The 20,594-nt window shown below is 41.0% G+C and overlaps 3 protein-coding genes across 4 annotated transcripts; all 3 read right to left on the reverse strand.

Annotated features, from left to right (window-relative positions):
- Positions 1–750: 750 nt before the first annotated feature.
- LOC121304580 (resistin-like) lies at positions 751–5,028 on the reverse strand. The gene is made up of 4 exons (XM_041235778.1): positions 4,923–5,028; positions 2,800–2,922; positions 1,539–1,616; positions 751–1,213 (listed from the first exon to the last, which is right to left on the reverse strand). Exons 2-4 carry the CDS (start codon positions 2,906–2,908, stop codon positions 1,080–1,082), a joined length of 321 nt encoding a protein of 106 aa, XP_041091712.1. The 5' UTR covers positions 2,909–2,922; positions 4,923–5,028; the 3' UTR covers positions 751–1,079.
- Positions 5,029–10,792: 5,764 nt separating this feature from the next.
- On the reverse strand, positions 10,793–13,648 carry LOC121304579 (resistin-like). Of its 2 annotated transcripts, none has more exons than XM_041235776.1 (4): positions 13,532–13,648; positions 12,856–12,983; positions 12,425–12,502; positions 10,793–11,206 (listed from the first exon to the last, which is right to left on the reverse strand). In XM_041235776.1, exons 2-4 carry the CDS (start codon positions 12,962–12,964, stop codon positions 11,055–11,057), a joined length of 339 nt encoding a protein of 112 aa, XP_041091710.1. In that variant the 5' UTR covers positions 12,965–12,983; positions 13,532–13,648; the 3' UTR covers positions 10,793–11,054. The 2 variants fall into 2 exon arrangements, with proteins under 2 accessions (XP_041091710.1, XP_041091711.1); XM_041235777.1 differs by lacking the exon at positions 13,532–13,648 and adding an exon at positions 13,418–13,493.
- A 3,088-nt stretch (positions 13,649–16,736) lies between these two features.
- On the reverse strand, positions 16,737–18,317 carry LOC121304578 (resistin-like). Its single transcript, XM_041235775.1, has 3 exons — positions 18,165–18,317; positions 17,734–17,811; positions 16,737–17,176 (listed from the first exon to the last, which is right to left on the reverse strand). The coding sequence occupies exons 1-3, from the start codon at positions 18,271–18,273 to the stop codon at positions 17,043–17,045; spliced, it is 321 nt and encodes a 106-aa protein (XP_041091709.1). The 5' UTR covers positions 18,274–18,317; the 3' UTR covers positions 16,737–17,042.
- Positions 18,318–20,594: the final 2,277 nt, after the last annotated feature.

A 20,594-nucleotide genomic window follows, 5' to 3' on the forward strand; every position in this document is an offset into this window, starting at 1 on the left:
AAGAAGAGCGACCAGAATTATTCCGGGCTTAAAAGGCATGTCATATGCAGACAGGCTAAAAGAATTGAATCTGTTCAGTCTTGAACAAAGAAGACTATGTGGCGACCTAATTCAAGCATTCAAAATTCTAAAAGGTATTGACAGTGTCGACCCAAGGGACTTTTTCAGCCTGAAAAAAGAAACAAGGACCAGGGGTCACAAATGGAGTTTAGACAAAGGGGCATTCAGAACAGAAAATAGGAGACACTTTTTTACACAGAGAATTGTGAGGGTCTGGAATCAACTCCCCAGTGGTGTGGTTGAGGCTGACACCCTGGGATCCTTTAAGAAGCTGCTTGATGAGATTTTGGGATCAATAAGCTACTAACAACCAAACGAGCAAGATGGGCCGAATGGCCTCCTCTTGTTTGTAAACTTTCTTATGTTCTTATGTTCTTATATGATTGTCACCTGGATTCTGTCAGCTACTTACACAATCCGCACAATGGGTTTAAGAATAAATGAAGTGGCTTAACCCCCTCAAGCCTTCTGGCAGACCCACCCCTGAGTCTAACTCTCAACACTAAACCTTAACTCTTAACATTAACACTAACCATAACTTGAACTCTAACACTCAGAGAATATATTGCTGTGAACCTTGCTCAGGTGGAAAAGCTTATGGAAAGGTATATTATTGTTTGAATTGTAATAAAGTTTCAAGGATGTAATAAAAAAAAACAGAATTGGAAACCAAATAACACGAGTGATAAGTGAGTAAGAAAAGTATTTATTTTGTAGACCCTTTTTATTCCAGTATCACTTATACAGTGTCCGTTATTTGAAAGCATCCCAAGGTCGATTTACAGAAATACACAGCAAGCCAAAAGAACTCCAAACTATTCACTAGCGAAAGGCCAAATCAATGAGACATGTTTTGAGCTTTGATTTAAAAATACTCAGCATTCTGGATAAAAGCTGGAAGTGAGTTCCAAGAAAGTGAAGGAGCTTAAAAACTGAAAGCCCTCACACCAATCTTTAAACCACATTTGTGTTTCAGAATGCTTCAAGATCCAGACCTTGATGCCGTCGTTTCCTGGCTTCTAGTTCATGGCTATCTTGCAGCAGCGTGCAGCGGTCCAGTCCTGGTTTGCACACTGGCAGTGGCAGGTCTGGTCATTGCGGATATCCCAGGAGCCACAGGCATTGCCGCAGGAGCAGCCTGTCGGCTTGTAACCTGCAAAGGAAAGAGAGCAAGAACCATTTACAATTTTGCCACTTCAGATTGTAATGATGCAAACATGCCAAAACACGGTAAACTATGGTAAACTACTGTAACTGCATAGCACAATCATTGTGAAATAATTGGAAAACTGCAAAAACACGTGCAAAATGACCCCCTCTCCCTCTTCCCCCTCCTCTCTTTCTCTTGCAGAGCTGTGAAGCGAAGCTGTGCCACGGTCCTCTCAAGTAAACTGAGTTCACAAGCACACCCCCAACAAAACAGACCTCTAAATAATAAAGGAACATAAAAGCTGAAGAGCTGAAGATGGCACACTGACCTCCAGGACAATTCACCAGGCTCCCTCTCGCTGAGACATCAATGCAGGACAGAGTCATTTTCTCCATCACTGCAGAGGCTGTAAACATAAGCACATAAGAAAGTTTACAAACGAGAGGAGGCCATTCGGCCCATCTTGCTTGTTTGGTTGTTAGTAGCTTATTGATCCCAGAATCTCATCAAGCAGCTTCTTGAAGGATCCCAGTTTGTCAGCTTTAACAACATTACTGGGGAGTTGGTTCCAGTTGTGATTGCCCCTTTATCTAATTTCTATTTGTGACTCCTGGTCCTTGTTTCTTTTTTCATGTCGCAAAAGTCCCTTGGGTCGACATTGTCTACCTTTTAGAATTTTGAATGCTTGAATCAGATCGCCACATAGTCTTCTTTGTTCAAGACTGAATAGATTTAATTCCTTTAGCCCATCTGCATATGACATGCCTTTTAAACCCGGAATAATTCTGGTCACTCTTTTTTGCACTCTTTCTAAAGCAGCAATATCCTTTTTGTAGTGAGGTGACCAGAAATGAACACAATATTCTACATGAGGTCTTACTAATGCATTGTACAGTTTTAAAATTACTTCCCTTTAAATTCAAACACTTTTCACAATATATCTGAGCATCTTGTTGGCCTTTTTTATAGCTTCCCCATATCTCTGAGTCAATCTACACTCCTAAGTCTTTTTCACAGATTCGTTCTTCAATTTCAGTATCTCCCGTATGATATTTATAATGCACATTTTTATTGCCTATGTGCAGTACCTTACAGTTTTCTCTATTAAATGTAATTTGCCATGTATCCCAGTTCTGAATGTTGTCTAGTTAATTTTGAATGACCTTTGCTGCTGCAACAGTGTTTGCCACTCCTCCTATTTTTGTGTTGTCTGCAAATTTAACAAGTTTAAATTAAACAACACAAAGCATAAGAGTTTAAAAGAGGCTGTTGTGCCCATCAAGGCTCATCCCTTCTTAGCACCCTCTACCAGGGGGGTCTAATTTAAAAGCATAGAATCCAGTCAACTTTGAAACATTCCCAGTGTTTCAGATCCTACTGCTTCACCTGCAAGGCTGGTCCATGCATTTATAATCTCTGTGTAAAACAGTGCTTCCTACCTTCCCTTCTAAACTTCTTTGTACTCAGCTTCCATTCATGCTCTCTTGTTCTGTTCTCTCTGTGCTCAATTTAAAGTAGTGTCTTGGGTTAACTTTATCCAGTTCTCTCTTGAGTGTTTGGATAGATGTGGATGGAAGCTGGTTTCTTACCCGCAGATTTGGTCAGGCTGCTCATCAAATCATCCAGAGGACATTTCTGAGCGTCGGCAGCACAGAACATAGCGATCACAGCCAGCAACACAACAACTCTCATCTTCATGGTCTCAGGACTCTCTGGAGAAACAAGCACAGCAGCGTTACTCTTTACCACGTTGTTACACACTGGACCCGGCCTATCAAGACTATGCACTATATGATTCAGCTCATCAGCGCTCGTCCGCTCCCTAGTAGCCGGTTGAAAACTTTTTCAAGTCGGGTCTTAAAGTATCCCAATGATTCAGCATCAACACCATGGCTTGATAACCCTTCATAAACCTAGATAGCCCATCCCATACCCTCATCACTGTATGAAGAAGTGTCTCCTAGCCTGTCTTATGTCTGTCTCCACTTCTAACTGTGTCCTACTGGTTTCAGTGCTGTGCTGAAGGTATTGGCTATATTTTGTCAACTCATTTCTAAATATATATTTTTAATAATGTGCGCTTTCATTTTTAAGATTGGCATAATACAGTGAATTCGGATCCAAGCCCATTTTTTGTTCTTGTTAGTACAGCCCCTGGAGCAGCGAGTAGTCCAGTATATTAGTGGACGTTTCAGTACTGTACATACTCAAAGATCAAACGAAGAAACAAATCTTAATGCATTTCTTTCAGAAGAAACCAATTCTAGGCAAGAATGTTTAGTGATTTTATTTCTTTTATTAATTTTGTTTTTTCTGCTGACAGTCCTGTGCTATGTTTAGCTGCGATACGTTTTTATAAATCAATGTTTTTCTTGTACAATGGGGTTAAGCTCTGTCAACATTGATCATTCACTGTGCCAAATAGCATCATGAATGAGAAAAAAAATATTATATTGCAATATTACAAACATGTTAGGCAAAATCCATGTCAGTGAACTCGATCATATTAGGTGTTCCATTCACCTAATATTGCACTTTTTAACTACAGTATTAGACGAAAAGTTTACAGAATAGACCTACTAAAAAAAACTGATTTGGCATAATTCAATGATAACGCTATTAATAATAAATGAATCATGATTATAGCAGCAGTTTTTAAGTATTCTGTAAATATTTAATCTAACAGTTAAAAAGTACAACGTGTGGCTGTCAAAAATATTGGCACGGACATTACATACAAACCAATAGTTTTTAAGTATTCTGTAAATATTTAATCTAACAGTTAAAAAGTACAACGTGGGGCTGTCAAAAATATTGGCACGGACATTACATACAAACCAATAGAATACCAACCACTGTGTGTGTGTGTGTGTGGGGGGGGGGGGGTGTGTGTGTGTGGGTGGGGGTGTGTGTGTGTGTGTGTGTGTGTGTGTGCGGGCGTGTGTGTGTGTGTTTAATAGAGACAGACTACATGCATGTCTCCAGTCATATGTGGTTTTCACGATCACGTCGCATTAAGTTCTAGCCAAAATTGCAGATATTAGTATTGACATAGCCTCCTCTTCTCGCCTATTGATTCGCCCAATTGCCACTGTACTTTATGCATCCATGGATCTCTTCTTGCGATGTCATCGGGCACCGTGTTCCAGGCTTAATTTACAAATTGTTAAAACAAGTGAACAAATCTCATTCATAACCACAAGTATATAAAAGTCTAAAATATTTTCATAACTACAAATATTGAATTATCTAGCTAGTCTCTAAATATTCAACGCCACAGCCACGGTCTGTTAAATTTCTGTTTCAAGGTGAGTTGTAGTCCTTCGTTAATTAAAACCCTCCTTTTCCAAGTGCAAATTAACTCCTGATAAATTATGACAACACTGATTTGCTTTTAAATTCCCACGCAGACTAAAGAAATATTCACAAGAAGCACCGCTCGTTAAGATACTGACATTATTTCAGAAATCAACATAATTTCGGAAATCACGTTAGCATGATTAATAACGAGACAGGCATAACCACCTCTTGAAAATTATACCAAAATCAATGCTATATAAAGATTTGTTGAGTAACACTGGAGTTATCATTTACGAACTTTTGAAAACCCTGCCTATTTTACTCTGTTTAGCATGAAATTCACACACCCAGTGTAGCATTCCCCTGTCCTGCAGCACACAGAACTCACACACTGTGAAATGATCACACTTACCTATGGCAGGGGCGGGCAGCTCTCTTCTTTGTGCACAGTGGTAAATGTGGGCTTATATAGTGTTCACAGTCCTATTCACTGCCCATATCCAGTAGCAGGGAAATTCCCAGGGTGTTTTTATTCCTACTTCCTGAAAGTTTGTAAACTGAGATGACATATTTCCCAATCGCAGCAAATCATTTTCAGTAAATACAATGATGCAATGCATTAAGGTTTAAATGTACTGTATAGGTTGTAAGGATATTCGCAAATCTAAATGTAATCATTGTACTGGAGAATTCTGCCTGTCTGTTCTTGGTTCTTCAAAAGGACTGACCCACCTGTGGACTGAAGAAATCAGTTGACATTAACATATGCAGTGCTGTTGTATCAAATCTGGTGAGATGCATTCGAATGGATGCTCTAAGACAGGGGTTAAGACTGACTTCCATTATATGCAAACATGGAAACTATAATAAGATCCAAAATGGAACATTACCTATATGGTAACAGGGTCCTGGGAGACAGTCAGCATGGTTTTAGGAAAGGGAGATCGTGTCTAACTAACCTGCTTGATTTTTTTGAGGATGCAACATCGACAATTGATAATTGCAAAGCATATGCCATGGTTTATTTAGATTTCCAGAAAGCTTTTGACAAAGTCCCGAATAAAAGATTAATTCTCAAACTGAACACAGTAGGGATTCAAGGAAACGCATGCACATGGATTAGGGAGTGGTTAGCATGTAGAAAACAGAAAGTACTGATTAAAGGAGAAACTTCAAAATGGAGTGAAGTAACCAGTGGAGTACCAGAGGGATCAGTATTAGATGAATTCTGTTTATGTTGTGAAGCTATTGCTTCTTGGAAGGAGCTATGTGATTGAGAACTGCCTGTTTTTGGAAGGTTAAGACTGTTTTTGTGTCACAGATATGTGTGTGCTCCTCTCATTCTTCTTTTATTTAATTAAATTTAGTTGTCTCCAATTTTTTACCCTGGTTTTCTCCCCAATTTAGTGTGCCCAATTATTATCTGTACCCTTGGTTCACTGCTTGCAACCCCCCTGCCAACTCTGGGAATGGAGGCTGGAGTCTGAGTCCTCCAAAACATGCTCCTGACAATCCATCATTTTTTGTACTGTGGATCCACAGCTGACCTAAGCCCTCCCTACCTGGGAAGCGGTCGGCCAATTGTGCACTGCCCCCTAGGAACTACCAGTCACGGTTGACAGTGACATAGTCTGGACTTGAACCTGTGACCCCGTGACCCCCAGGCTATTGGGCACACCTACGTGGAGTGCATTTGATGGATGTGCCACTCGGGAGCCCCCTTCTCATTTTTTTTCATTTCTCTCTATAAGCTTGCTGTTAACATCGGCTCTGGATACTGAAGTAAAGTTGAGAGGCCTTTCAAAGTCCAACCTGCCATCTGACGTGTTCAGAAGAACTGCTTGTGTCCAACTTTTAACACAGAAAACTTCACTCCTGTATCCTGCTGGACTTTCCTACCACAATCTAACAAGGACACCACCAGGAACTCATTTATTACAGAAAATCACAGGGAAAAAATTATTGGAAACAAAACCACATTCTCTGGACTTTGGAAAATGAAAGTTTGGTAACTATATGACAATATATTGAATTTCTTGGTGCATAGAACTTTTGTAACACGAAAAAAAGTCTCTTTGTAGTTTTAGTCATATCATATATATCCTGTTTATATGAAAATAGAACATATCGCATTATCTGCCATTGTAATCCTGTGTTACACAATAAAAGCATTATGCTATTATAAAAAATTATGTATTGCATTATTTCCCATCATAAAAACAACCCTTGCAGGCACAGTGTCTCAGGAGAGCCATACATTCTGAACAGCCTAAATATGATATTGTGAGTGAAGTGACGCCAGTATTAAAACACCCCTCTATACATGCAAGGCTGCTCTTCTACTTGGTTAGGAACAGAACCTCGTAGAATGTCTACAGATAAGAAGGCAAGAAAGAGTACAAAGTGTGACGGCCCGCCCCGGCTCCCGTACAATTTACTGCCAACGTGGCCAGACCGTGAACCACGCGATTCCGTGTGTCGAATCATCCAAAAACAACAAGGCAGCGCTGTGTTATATATTTTATATATAATATATTCTATTCAGAGTCAGGGTCAATTCATGTTTTTCAATTGCAATTCCATTTCCAATTCCTTTTTAAAATCAATTCCCAATTCCAGTTCCCATTGTTATGATGTTATGTTTTCCTAGACCTGTATGCAGCTCTGCAGTGTTGAAATAGTTCAAACAAAACAATTCACTTTTGGGGCCTTTGATGCAAATTGTGCTACACTCCTGCTGTCCGTGGAATAAAAAGAATTGTCCAAAGTTCTTTGTTTCTGCATTTTCAACTGAGATGCAATGTACTGCTACTGCTGTCATTTTAAATAAGAAACAGATTACAAGGATAGCTTTACATTGTTACAATCATCTATCTACCGGTACAATGCATTACACACATACCGGTTACAAATCTGATTAGCTACTTATTTAATCACAATGTAAATTAATATAGAAAAACACCACAACACGAACCTAATAAAATCAAACTGATGTATGAATTATTACCGTTGTGTCTGGTTCATTGATTTATCTACATCCTGAAGACGTACTCCCTGGACGCTCCTGTGAGTTTTTCTACACCGGTGTCACACCCTCCTGCTTAGCCCCAGCTAACTTTCAGTCCCGTGAACTTTAGCCTAGGCGAATTGTCAATACGGGGTGAGAATTAACCTAAACTAAGATCACGGGACAAAGGTCACGAGCAATGACATTTTGTATGGTGCATACATGGGTTACTATATGTGTTCCATAATAACCATGGTCCTATCTACACTCTATAAGGAGTTATTAACTGGTTTTGTATGTTGATGATGTCATCCAATGTGGCAACCATGTTTTTTTTATTGTAGCAACTTCCCTGGAACAACGTTTAAAGACAACCACACTAGGATCATATGTGCAAATTTGTGGTTCAATGGGACGAGTGATTTCAGAGACTAAGGTTTTTGTAGCCAGTTTTGTATGTTGATGATGTCATCCAACTTGGCTGCCATGTTTTTTTATTGTAGCAATTTGTATCAGTTTGGGAGAAGATCTTTGTAGTTTGTGATTATGATGTCTGTACCGTGAGATTTTGACATCATACAGCATGGCCCCATACCACACAACCTTCTACATCATACAGCATGGCTCCATACCACACAACCTTCTACATCATACAGCATGGCCCCATACCACACAACCTTCTACATCATACAGCATGGCCCCATACCACACAACCTTCTACATCATACAGCATGGCCCCATACCACACAACCTTCTACATCATACAGCATGGCCCCATAACACACAACCTTCTACATCATACAGCATGGCCCCATAACACACAACCTTCTACATCATACAGCATGGCCCCATAACACACAACCTTCTACATCATACAGCATGGCCCCATAACACACAACCTTCTACATCATACAGCATGGCCCCATACATCACACAACCTTCTACATCATACAGCATGGCCCCATAACACACAACCTTCTACATCATACAGCATGGCCCCATAACACACAACCTTCTACATCATACAGCATGGCCCCATAACACACAACCTTCTACATCATACAGCATGGCCCCATAACACACAACCTTCTACATCATACAGCATGGCCCCATACCACACAACCTTCTACATCATACAGCATGGCCCCATAACACACAACCTTCTACATCATACAGCATGGCCCCACAACACACAACCTTCTACATCATACAGCATGGCCCCATAACACACAACCTTCTACATCATACAGCATGGCCCCATACCACACAACCTTCTACATCATACAGCATGGCCCCATAACACACAACCTTCTACATCATACAGCATGGCCCCACAACACACAACCTTCTACATCATACAGCATGGCCCCATAACACACAACCTAACAGCAGTTAATCTTGGACTATCCCTAAACAACTATACTAACTTTCAGCACTCTGCAATAAGTATTTTTCGAAAGACGAATTTTCACATTTAGGCAAAATGTATTTTTTCAATCCAATATGGCAGCCAAACCCTGTAACTTATGAAGTTCTTTAGCATTTCCCATCTTTCTGGAAGCCTAATAAAGCTGTGTGCATTGACAGTGCAGAATAAGCAAAAGTGACTGCATTATAAGATTGTCACCTGGATTTGGCCAGCTACCTACACAATACATGCGATGGGCTTAAAAACAAGTGGGGTGGCTTAAGCCCCCAACTCTAAACCCTAACCATGACCCTAACCCTAAACCAGAAACCTAACCCTAGCCATGACCCTAAACCAGAACCGTAACCCTAACTCTAACCATAACCCTCACTCTAAACCTTAAACCCAACCATACCCTAACTATAACCACATCCCTCACTCTAAACCCTAAACGCTAACCCCAACCATACCCTAACTATAACCACATCCCTCACCCTAAACCCTAAACCCTAACCCCATACCCTAAACCCATAAAACCCTAAACAAACCCATCCATACCCTAACTCTAACCGTAACCCTCACCCTAAACTCTAACCCCCAACCCCAACCATAACCCTAACTCTAACCATACCCTAACTTTAAACCCTAAACCCTAACCCCAACCCCAACCATAACCCCAACCATAACTAACCTAACTCTAAAAGGCCCGTTTTTTCACACTGGCCACGCCTACCTATTTTCTACAACCCCCCAAAAAATGTATATGTCGTCCGGGGTATGGTTTGGAAGATCAGTATGTCGAACCGGGGATTCTGGAAGATGTGTATGGCGTACCGGGGAGATTTGGGTGGAAGATGTAGACGTACCGGGGTTTGTGGATTGGATTTGTCAAAGTTAGACCGATTTGTGATATGATTGAACAGTGTGGCGTTATGCCTAAAAAGCTTTCTTTGTTATGGTTTTAACATAAAAAGTTGTTTTGGCTTATCCGTAATGGAAATATTCAAGAACGTCATTGGACTTAGGATTATTTACACACGGTCACGATTCGTTTCATGGTATTCTAACAGTGGACCTAAAACCGGTGATGGATTGTTATGTACGCACCCACATTTTGTTTAACCCCACCGGAATGCCCAAAAGTGACTGCATTACCCTAAGATTGTCACCTGGATTTGGCCAGCTACCTACACAATACATGCGATGGGCTTAAAAACAAGTGGGGTGGCTTAAGCCCCCAACTCTACCCCAACCACGCCTACCCGGGTCCAGATCCAAGTCCTGGCTAATCGGGTCACAATCCCGCGTAGTGTTAAACCAGGTACCTGGGTCAGACTTGGGTAAAATTTTTGACGGTCGCAATAACAAACAACCATGCCTGCAGTGAAGGTTTCACTTCTACCAGGAACCTGTTGCTTTAGACACACCATGAGCCATATTGCAGCAGAGATGTAGAAACATGTGCTCTAAGCCACCAATCTCTCTATCCAGAGAAGCTTGGATGGAAACGTCAGTAACAAGCTGCTTCCGGGGCATTGATCTGTGCATTGTTTACTTGCATCTGTCACCCAGATCAACCCTGCTTTATCAAAAGCTGTGTGAAATCACACAGCCGACCCACATGACACCAGGCCCTGCCCTGGTAGGTTCTGACCTGGGTGGATCATGCCAGTGTGAAAGGGGGTTAACTCTAACCCCTATCCCTAACCCCTAACCCTAACCCTACCACTCACACTACCCTTAACCCCTATCTCTAATGCACAGAGAATACACTGCTGTGAACCTTGCTTAGGTGGAAAAGCTTTCGTAAAGGTACGCTATTGTTTGATGTGAAAATAATTAAAAACAAACCAAATAACATGAAAGATTAGTGAGTAAGAAAATGATTTATTTTTTAGACCCTTTTTATTCAATATCATAACACACTGGCACTTTACAGAAATACACAGCAAGCCAAAAGAACCCCAAACTATTCACTAGCGAAAGGACAAATCAATGAGATATGTTTTGAGCTTCGATTTAAAAATACTCAGCATTCTGGATAAAAGCTGGAAGTGAGTTCCAAAAAAGTGAAAGATCTTGAAAACTAAGCTTCAAGATCCAGACGCTGATTCCATCGTTTCTGGCTTCTACATGGCAATCTTGCAGCAGCGTGCGATGACCCCGATCCGGTTTACAGTTGTCGTAATCGGCTTTGCACACTGGCAGCGGCAGGTCTGGTCATCGCTGATATCCCAGTAGCAGCCGGCATTAGTGCAGGAGCAGCATGTCGGCTTGTAACCTGCAAAGGAAAGAGAGCAAGAAGCATTTACAATTCTGCCACCTCAGATTGTAATGATGCCCTCCGAGCGACTGATGAGGTAATAATGCCGCCATCAGCATCAGGCACGTGCCTCTCCACTGCACAGCTCGCTCTTTAGCTGAGCACTAACTCGCTCGTCTTTGATTCAAGTCAATGGGCTGAGATGCAAAATACTACACGGCTGTGGGGAAAGTCACAATTAATATTGAATGCACTTCTAAAATGACATTTCCACACTTAAATCAATGAGAATTGAGATGCTGCGATGTTAATCGAGTTTGTCTTTTCCTCAATCCAACCTTCCCCCCACAAACCATTCCTGATTGATCTGCTTCAAAAGAACAAGATGCTGGTAACAGGGTCGCAATAATGTACATTGGGGAATGGTTAAGAATACCTGCTGTGCTGACCTGCCAGTCTCGTAGCAATAAACAAAGCTGATTCATATCTTTTAATGAAGAAGGCCTGCATGGAAAACCAATAAACCACTTTCTTGATGTAAAAGGGTTAAGAAGGGCGGCACCTGGTGGTTACAAGGTGCCATGACTCTCTGCCATGAAATACACACCACTGGCCAAATGTAATGTGATTAATGTGTAAGAACTGAAATGATTCCATTGGGTTTTTAATACTTTTAATAACTTCTTGCAGACGCACGTTTAATAATTAAGTATGTTTTCCCAATAATATTGAAATGTTTATTGTGTTTTAATGACATTTAAAGTGAAAATAATTCTAACATTATTTTCTTTAATTATTGTGTATAACATGTTTAACTTGCTTGTAACGCTAATTTAGTAATGAGAATGAAACTGAAATGTGTATTCATCTATGATCACTGTAACTAAAGTTATATCAAAATGAAGTTTTTTTCAAAAAAGTTCATATCCACAGAAGGGCGAGGTACCTATGCTAATCTCTCTCTCTCTCTCTCTCTCTCTCTCTCTCTCTCTCTCTCTCTCTCTCTCTCTCTCTCTCTCTCTCTCTCTCTCTCTCTCCTAAGTATTAGACTTTAAGATTCAAATAAAATACTATTAGTTTGTAGAAGAAATATCTACATAATAATGGAATGGTGAATATAATTTTATAATGAATATGATAAACATATACCAATATAGTTGGGGTATTGCCTATTACCTTCCTAAATATGCGTGACATGGCAAACGTACCAGAAAATGGTAAACATGGCACACTGACCTTTAGGACATTCCGCCTGGTACCCTCTACTTTGGACATCAGTGCAGGACAGAGTCACGTTCTGCAGCACTGCAGAGGCTGAAAACAACACAAGGCACAAGAGTTTAGGAAGAGGCTGTTCAGAGGCTCACCCATTCCTATCACACTCTAGCATGGGGATCCAATTTAAAAGCACAGAATCTAGTCAATTTTAAAACGTTCCCAGAGTTTCAGATCCTACTGCTTCACCTGCTAGGCTGGTCCATGCATTTATAATCTCTGTGTAAAACAATGCTTCCTACCTTCCCTTCTAAACTTCTTTGTACTCAGCTTCCATTCATGCTCTCTTGTTCTGTCCTCTATGTGCTCAATTTAAAGTAGTGTCTTTGGTTAACTTTATCCATTTCTCTCTTGAGTGTTTGGATAGATGCGGATGGAAGCTGGTTTCTTACCCGTAGATTTGGTCAGGCTGCTCATCAAATCATCCAGAGCACATTTCTGAGCATCTGCAGCACAGAACACAACGATCACAGCCAGCAACACGACAACCCTCATCTTCATGGTCTTAGGAGTTCAGTTGCTAGAGAAACAAGAACAGCAATGTTACACATCAACACCATGGCTTGGTAACCCTTGGTAACCATAGATAGCCCATCACATACCCTCCCCACTGTCTGTGTGAATCCTAGCCTGTCTTAAGTCTGTCTTCACTTCCAACTGTGTCCTTCGGTCCTGGTTTCAGTGTGCTAAAGGAAGTGGCTATATTTTGTCAACTCGTTTTAATATTTTAAAGTCTTCAATCGAGTCCCCTTTATTCTTAATGAATTCAGATCCCTCAAACTGTCCTCACAGCTCATGCCTTTAAGCCCTGGGATTAGTCTGGTTGCAATTAAGTGGCGTGCACTGTATCTATACAAAAGTATAATATGTTTTCCTTTTATTAATAATAATAATAATAATAATAATAATAATAATAATAATAATAATAATAATAATAATAATAATAATAATTACAGTTTTGTAACATGAACAGCAACAACAAAAAATATCAAATTGCACTTTGCAGTACCCTCCTAAAACTGTTGCACTGTTCTACACTCTCTATATAGCTGAACAGATCACACTTACCGATGCAGGGGCGGGTGACTTTCTTCTTTGTGCACAGTGGTAAAAGTCAGCTTATTTAGTGCTGACAGTCCTATTGACTGCTCATATACCAGGGTGTTCCCAGTGTGGTTTTATGGCCTAATACCTGATCACAGCAAATCATTTAATTATACAGTAATTATAGAGCATTGAAAAGACGCACACCACATAGCAAGCTTAAAGCCTTTGCACTGCAACTGAATGTACATGTATGTGTGTACGTGTAGGTGAAGCCTGTAGTTTAGTTTAGAGTAGGGTTTCTCAATCCTGGTCCTGGGGGATCTCTGTGTCTGCTGGATTCCATTTCAACTGAGCTTCTCAGTTACTTAATTAAACACTTAATTGAACTGATAATTAGCTTAATTAGACCTTTTTAATTGTTTTCAGCTCTTAAACAGTTGCAGATTTCAAGTTAGCAATAACATTTTATAAGTAACTTTAAGGTTCAGGTTAACTTTGTCCTTTTGAAGATTTTTAAACACTTCATTCAGGTCCCCTTTTAATTCTTCTTTGTTCAATTCCTTCAAGCATTGTCCTTGCAGCTCATTATTTAAGCCTTGGAACTCTCTCCAAGGTCAGCATGTCCTTGGTAATGAAGTGACTTCAGTTGAACATAGTATTCTGAGGGTGTTCTCATCTGCAGCTTGTGTATTTCAATCTTTTCATAGCTCATGCTTCTTGCTTTTTAAATCATTTATTTATTTTGCTGCTGCTTTTTCAATTGTCTGTAGGAAATAGGTTCACCTCAATTTAGTTCAGTGGAACACTACTTTGGAGTTTAATAGAAACCCTTGGACAGGAACACTCCAGGACTGTGTGTGCAGAGTGTCAGTGCTCAAGGTGAGCACAGCTCCAGGACTGTGTGTGCAGAGTGTCAGTGCTCAAGGTGAGCACAGCTCCAGGACTGTGTGTGCAGAGTGTCAGTGCTCAAGGTGAGCACAGCTCCAGGACTGTGTGTGCAGAGTGTCAGTGCTCAAGGTGAGCACAGCTCCAGGACTGTGTGTGCAGAGTGTCAGTGCTCAAGGTGAGCACAGCTCCAGGACTGTGTGTGCAGAGTGTCAGTGCTCAAGGTGAGCACAGCTCCAGGACTGTGTGTGCAGAGTGTCAGTGCTCAAGGTGAGCACAGCTCCAGGACTGTGTGTGCAGAGTGTCAGTGCTCAAGGTGAGCACAGCTCCAGGACTGTGTGTGCAGAGTGTCAGTGCTCAAGGTGAGCACAGCTCAAGGTGAGCACAGCTCCAGGACTGTGTGTGCAGTGTCAGTGCTCAAGGTGAGCACAGCTCCAGGACTGTGTGTGCAGAGTGTCAGTGCGCAAGGTGAGCATACGGCACACAGCAAGCTCATGGTCAGCCTTTTAGAAACCCCCTCGCATGTCAGGAATCAACCAATCACACTGAAGTATTTGCCAAAATTCAAGTTCATCTTGTCCTGGGTGGAGATGTCATGCCGTGCATAGAACACCACACCTAATACTTACTCTGTGGCCACGCCTGTTGAAAGAGTGCCATTTATGTGGGCAGATAATTGCCACATTTTCTGAAGAAACATTTATAGTCATTGTTATTTCTAACTGGAGTCATAAAACATGAGCCATGAGAGTTCTGGGTGTAGCAGCAGCCCGAGCAATTGGCTCACTCAGTTCACACAAATCACACCATGATCACGCAATCACTTAATCACTGCACTCTCTATGAGAACCTGTCTCGCTCGGAAAAGCAATCTCCGTTCATGATTTGAAAACACTGTATCCCAATTAAACGAATAGAAGCGTTGAAGTCCTATTGACTGACTGTATCCAGTAGCAGGGAAATTCCCAGAGTGTTTTTATTCCTACTTCCTGAAAGTTTGTAAACCGAGAGACCTCTTTCCCAATCACCGCAAGTCATTTTCATTTAACACAATTTTTAATTCTGATGGATAAATTATACATTTTATTAAAATTTAAATGTATTGTATAGGTTGTGAGGAATTTACCAAATCTAAATGCAACCATTGTACTGGAGAATTCTACCGGTCTCTTTCTAAACCAAAAGACCCCCACTGTGGTATTAGCTTCAAAGACTTGAAGGTGTGTGTAGCAGGGCGGTAGGAAAGCCCTGCTATTTTAAAGTCTGTTTATATGTGGAGGACGAGCGTGGTGTCGTCAGCCACATTATTGTTTTGTTTTTATTTTGTAATTGTTTATTTTTGAACAGAGTTTCCCCCTCCGCCCTTGTGTTATATTGTATTTGTTTGTTGCATAATTTATTGTATTTATGGCGGCGTGTTATTGTTTATTTAGGATTTATGTATTTAAATATGACGGCGAAAGCCGTGTGTCTGTTTATGTTTTGTAGCTTGGATGGGTAGCACCCAAGTCTAATTAGTTAATTTACTAATTGGGAGATAACCACCAAGATAAATACCTGCAGCTCTCTGCACTTCGGGGTGGGTGTTTGAGAACGGGAGAGGAGAGGAGAGGAGAGAGAGGAGAGGAGAGAGAGAGAGAGAGAGTGGAGGAGAGAGTCAGCTCCTCCTCTCGAGTGAGTGAGAGTGAGAGTGAGAGTGAGAGTGAGAGTGAGAGAGAGTGAGAGTGAGAGTGAGAGTGAGAGTGAGAGTGACAGGAGAGCGAGAGGAGAGGAGAGGAGGAGAGGAGAGTGAGAGTGAGAGTGAGAGAGTGAGAGGAGAGGAGAGGAGGAGAGGAGAGTGAGAGTGAGAGTTAGAGGAGAGCGAGAGGAGAGGAGAGATTAATTTAAAAAACTAAAACATTTATAGGAGCAGTGAAGGCTATTGCCCAGTCTGACCTATTTGTATTTATTTTGTTAAACCTTTTATTTTTGAGCTCCGCGAGCAGTGTTTTGCTTGTTAAAATATTTTATTTATTTGTGTAATAAATTGCGCGCTGCGCCTTTTTCACCTGTGTGCTTCCTCATTCTGGCCTGACATCGCCGCTCAGAGCCATTTCCTGTCTCAGCGTGAGTAAGCTAGTTTTTTTTTTTTTTATAAATGAAAATGGTCTGCTTAAAAACGCTGCACACAAATCCGTGAAGCTACTGTTTCTTGGAGAGGTGCAATGACAGAGCAGATTAAGCAAGCTGATTATATGATTGTCACTTGCATTTTGTCAGCTACTTGCACAATCCGCACGATGGAAAACTTATGTAAAGATATGTTATTGTTTGAAGTGAAAATAAGTGAGTAAGAGAAGTATTTATTTTCAGACCCTTTTTATTCAATACTATAACAATGCCAGTATCATTTATACAGCGTCCTCTATGTGCAAGCATCCCAGGGCAAGCCAAAAGAGTTCCAGACTATTCACTAGCGAAAGGGCAAATCAATGAGATATGTTTGAGCTTCAATTTAAAAATACTCGGCATTCTGGATTAAAGCTGGATGTGAGTTCCAAAAAAGTGAAGGAGCTTGGTAAAATAAAAACCCTCACGCCAATCTTTAACCACATTTTGTGTGTTAAGCTTTCACAATCTTGATGCCGGTTCCTTCGTTTCTTGGCTTCTAGTTCATGGCTATCCTGCAGCAGCGTGCAGAAGTCCAGTCCTGGTTCGCACACTGGCAGTGGCAGGTTTGGTCATTTTGGATATCCCAGGAACCACAGGCATTGCCGCAGGAGCAGCCTGTCGGCTTGTAACCTGCAAAGAAAAGAGAGCAAGAACCATTTACAATTCTGCCACCTCAGATTGTAATGGTGCAAACATGGTAAACTATGGTAAACTGTTGTAACTGCATAGTACAGTCATTGTGAAATCATGGGAAAACTGCAAAAACAGGTGTAAGATGACCGTGGTTCTGTAAACTGTTATAAGGGGAATATTGGATTCTCTAGCCTTTCATGTTAAGAAGCCTGCTTTGAATCTGGCTGCAGTGGAATGAGTTTGGTGGTTTAACCTCAGGTGGGCATTAGCTATATTTAAATCCACACAAGACAAACTCCACATTTCAGCACAGTTACCAGTCTCTGTTTTGAGAGGACTGGCAGGCAGGCAAGGGGGTGTTCAGGTGAGAAATGAGGTCAGGTCAGGCCACCACCCCCTCTCTCCCTCTCCTCTCTTTCTCTTGCAGAGCTGTGAAGGGAAGCTGTGCCACTGTCCTCTCAAGCAAACTGATTTCACAACCACACCCCCAAAAAAACAGACCTCTAAATAATAAAGGAATATAAAAGCTGAAGAATTGAAGATGGCACACTGACCTCTGGGACAAGTCACCAGGCTCCCTCTAGCTGAGACATCCGTGCAGGACAGAGTCACTCTCTGCAGCATTGCAGAGGCTGAAAACAACACAAAGCACAAGAGTTTAGGAAGAGGCTGTTCAGAGGCTCATCCATTCCTATCACACTCTAGCATGGGGATCCAATTTAAAAGCACAGAATCTAGTCAATTTTAAAACGTTCCCAGAGTTTCAGATCCTACTGCTTCACCTGCTAGGCTGGTCCATGCATTTATAATCTCTGTGTAAAACAGTGCTTCCTACCTTCCCTTCTAAACTACTTTGTACTCAGCTTCCATTCATGCTCTCTTGTTCTGTTCTCTCTGTGCTCAATTTAAAGTAGTGTCTTGGGTTAACTTTATCCAGTTCTCTCTTGAGTGTTTGGATAGATGTGGATGAAAGCTGGTTTCTTACCCACGGATTGGGTCAGGCTGCTCATCAGATTATCCATAGCACATGTCTGAGCGTCGGCAGCACAGAACATAGCGATCACAGCCAGCAACACAACAACTCTCATCTTCATGGTCTCAGGACTCTCTGGAGAAACAAGCACAGCAGCGTTACTCTTTACCACGTTGTTACACACTGGACCCGGCTTATCAAGACTATACACCATATGAGAAAACGAACGAACGAGAGGAGGCCATGATTCAGCTCATCAGCGCTCATCCGCTCCCTAGTAGCTGGTTGAAAACTTTTTCAAGTCGGGTCTTAAAGGATCCCAATGATTCAGCATCAACACCATGGCTTGATAATCCTAGATAGCCCATCCTGTACCCTCCCCACTGTCTGTGTTAAGAGTCTCCTAGTCTGTCTCCACATTAATTTAGTTTTTTCTGCTGACAGTCCTGTGTGATGTTTAGCTGCGATACATTTTGATAAATCAATGTTTTTCTTGTTAGATGGCAACGCCCCCCCATCCCATCCCATCCCATCCCATCCCATCAGTCATATAATGATTAATAATAGTTGTTAGTTTTTTGCACTTATCATGTCTTGTATTTTTATGCGATGGCCCCGATACAATGGGCTAGAAAACGAGACGTGCTCCTGCGGATCCACTGCGAGGCCACAAGACCTATAGTGCCGGAGAACAGCACAGATCTGGAAGCTCCACTGCAGAACCACAGGCGCTCTATCGGCCACAGGGGTCGCTGCTGCGCGGTGAGCTGTGGATTCCCCTGACGACCTAAGCCCTCCCTACCCGGTCAACTCTCGGCCAATTGTGCGCTACCCCCCTAGCTACCGCTGGTCCCAGTCGGCTGTGACATAGCCCGGACTCGAACCTGCGATCCCCAGGCTATAAGACACATCCACTGGAGCCCTACTCTTACCGCAGTTACACACTACTGCTACATTAAACACAGAGCGTACAGCATCATTTCTGTTTTACCGTACCAGCTGAGTAGGGACATTAGACTACTCTCAGATCATTGAAGGAAAATTGTCGTCCAGGGCTTTACAAATAGAGAAGGCAAGAACGCAGTTTTGAGCTTTTAAACAGTTGAAGATTTTAAGCTAGCTATCACATTTTATAAGTAACATTTTAAAAGGAACTCTGCAACTAGAGCTGAAAACAGTTAAAAAGGTGTAAATAAGCAAGTTATTGGTTCAATGAAGGGTTTAGTTAAGTGGCTGAGAGCTCAGTTTGAATGAAAAGCAGACACAGGGGGTCCCCAGGACCGGGGTTGAGAACCCCTGTCTTAGAGCGTCCATTCAAATGCATCTCACCAGATTTGATACATACTTACACCTCGAGCTCAGATTGATACATTTCATCTGCTTTCCACACAGAATGACACTTTGTATCAAATATAAACCAATGAACACAAACTGCTAAACATGCACCACAATTCCTGACTGTCGAAAGAAGAAATATAAAAAGCAACATGTTTACACATTTAATCACGAATAAACTAAAATAAAAGGGGGAAGCGTCTCTTTCATCTTGGTAAATTTTTGTCAACACCAGGCTGTATTTGTAAGTTTAATGTATATATATATATATATATATATATATATATATATATATATATATATATATATATATATATATATATATATATATATATATATATATATATATATATATTCAATTACAATGAAAGGAGAGCATGTTTGTTTTGTATTTTTATAACCATTTGGGAGACACAGTATAGGTTGCCTTCATTGTAAATAAATAAAAAAAACGTGATTTGGCATAACTTAATGATAAGGCTATTAATAATAAACGAATCGTGACTTATAGCAGCAGTTTTAAGTATTCTGTAAACCTTTCATCTAACATTTAAAAAAAAAAGCACAACGCTGAGCCAGACCCTTAGCCTCCTCTGTTCTCTATTGATTCGCCCCATTGCCACTCTGCTTTATGCATCCATGAATCCCTTCCTGCGATGTCATCAGGCACCGTGTTCCAGGCTTAATTTACAAATTGAGCAAGTGAGCAATTCTCATTCATAACCACAAGTATATAAAAGTCTAAAATATTTTCATAACTACAAATATTGAATTATCTAGGTAGTCCCTGAATATTTAACGTCACATCCTCGGTTCTTTAAGGCGAGTTGTGGTCTTTCCTTAATTAAAACCCTCCTTTTCCAAGTGCAAATTAACTCCTGATATATTATGACAACACTGATTTGCTTTTAGATTGCCACGCAGACTAAAGAAATATTCACAAGAAGCACCGCTCGTTAAGATACTGACATTATTTCATAAATCAACATAATTTCAGAAATCACGTTAGCATGATTATTTAATAACGAAATGGGCATAACGACCTCTTGAAATCAATGCTGCATAACAATTTCTGGAGTAACACTGGAGTTATCATTTACGAACTTT

Source organism: Polyodon spathula, chromosome 38, assembly GCF_017654505.1.
Source record: "Polyodon spathula isolate WHYD16114869_AA chromosome 38, ASM1765450v1, whole genome shotgun sequence".
In the NCBI taxonomy this organism is placed as follows: domain Eukaryota; kingdom Metazoa; phylum Chordata; class Actinopteri; order Acipenseriformes; family Polyodontidae; genus Polyodon; species Polyodon spathula.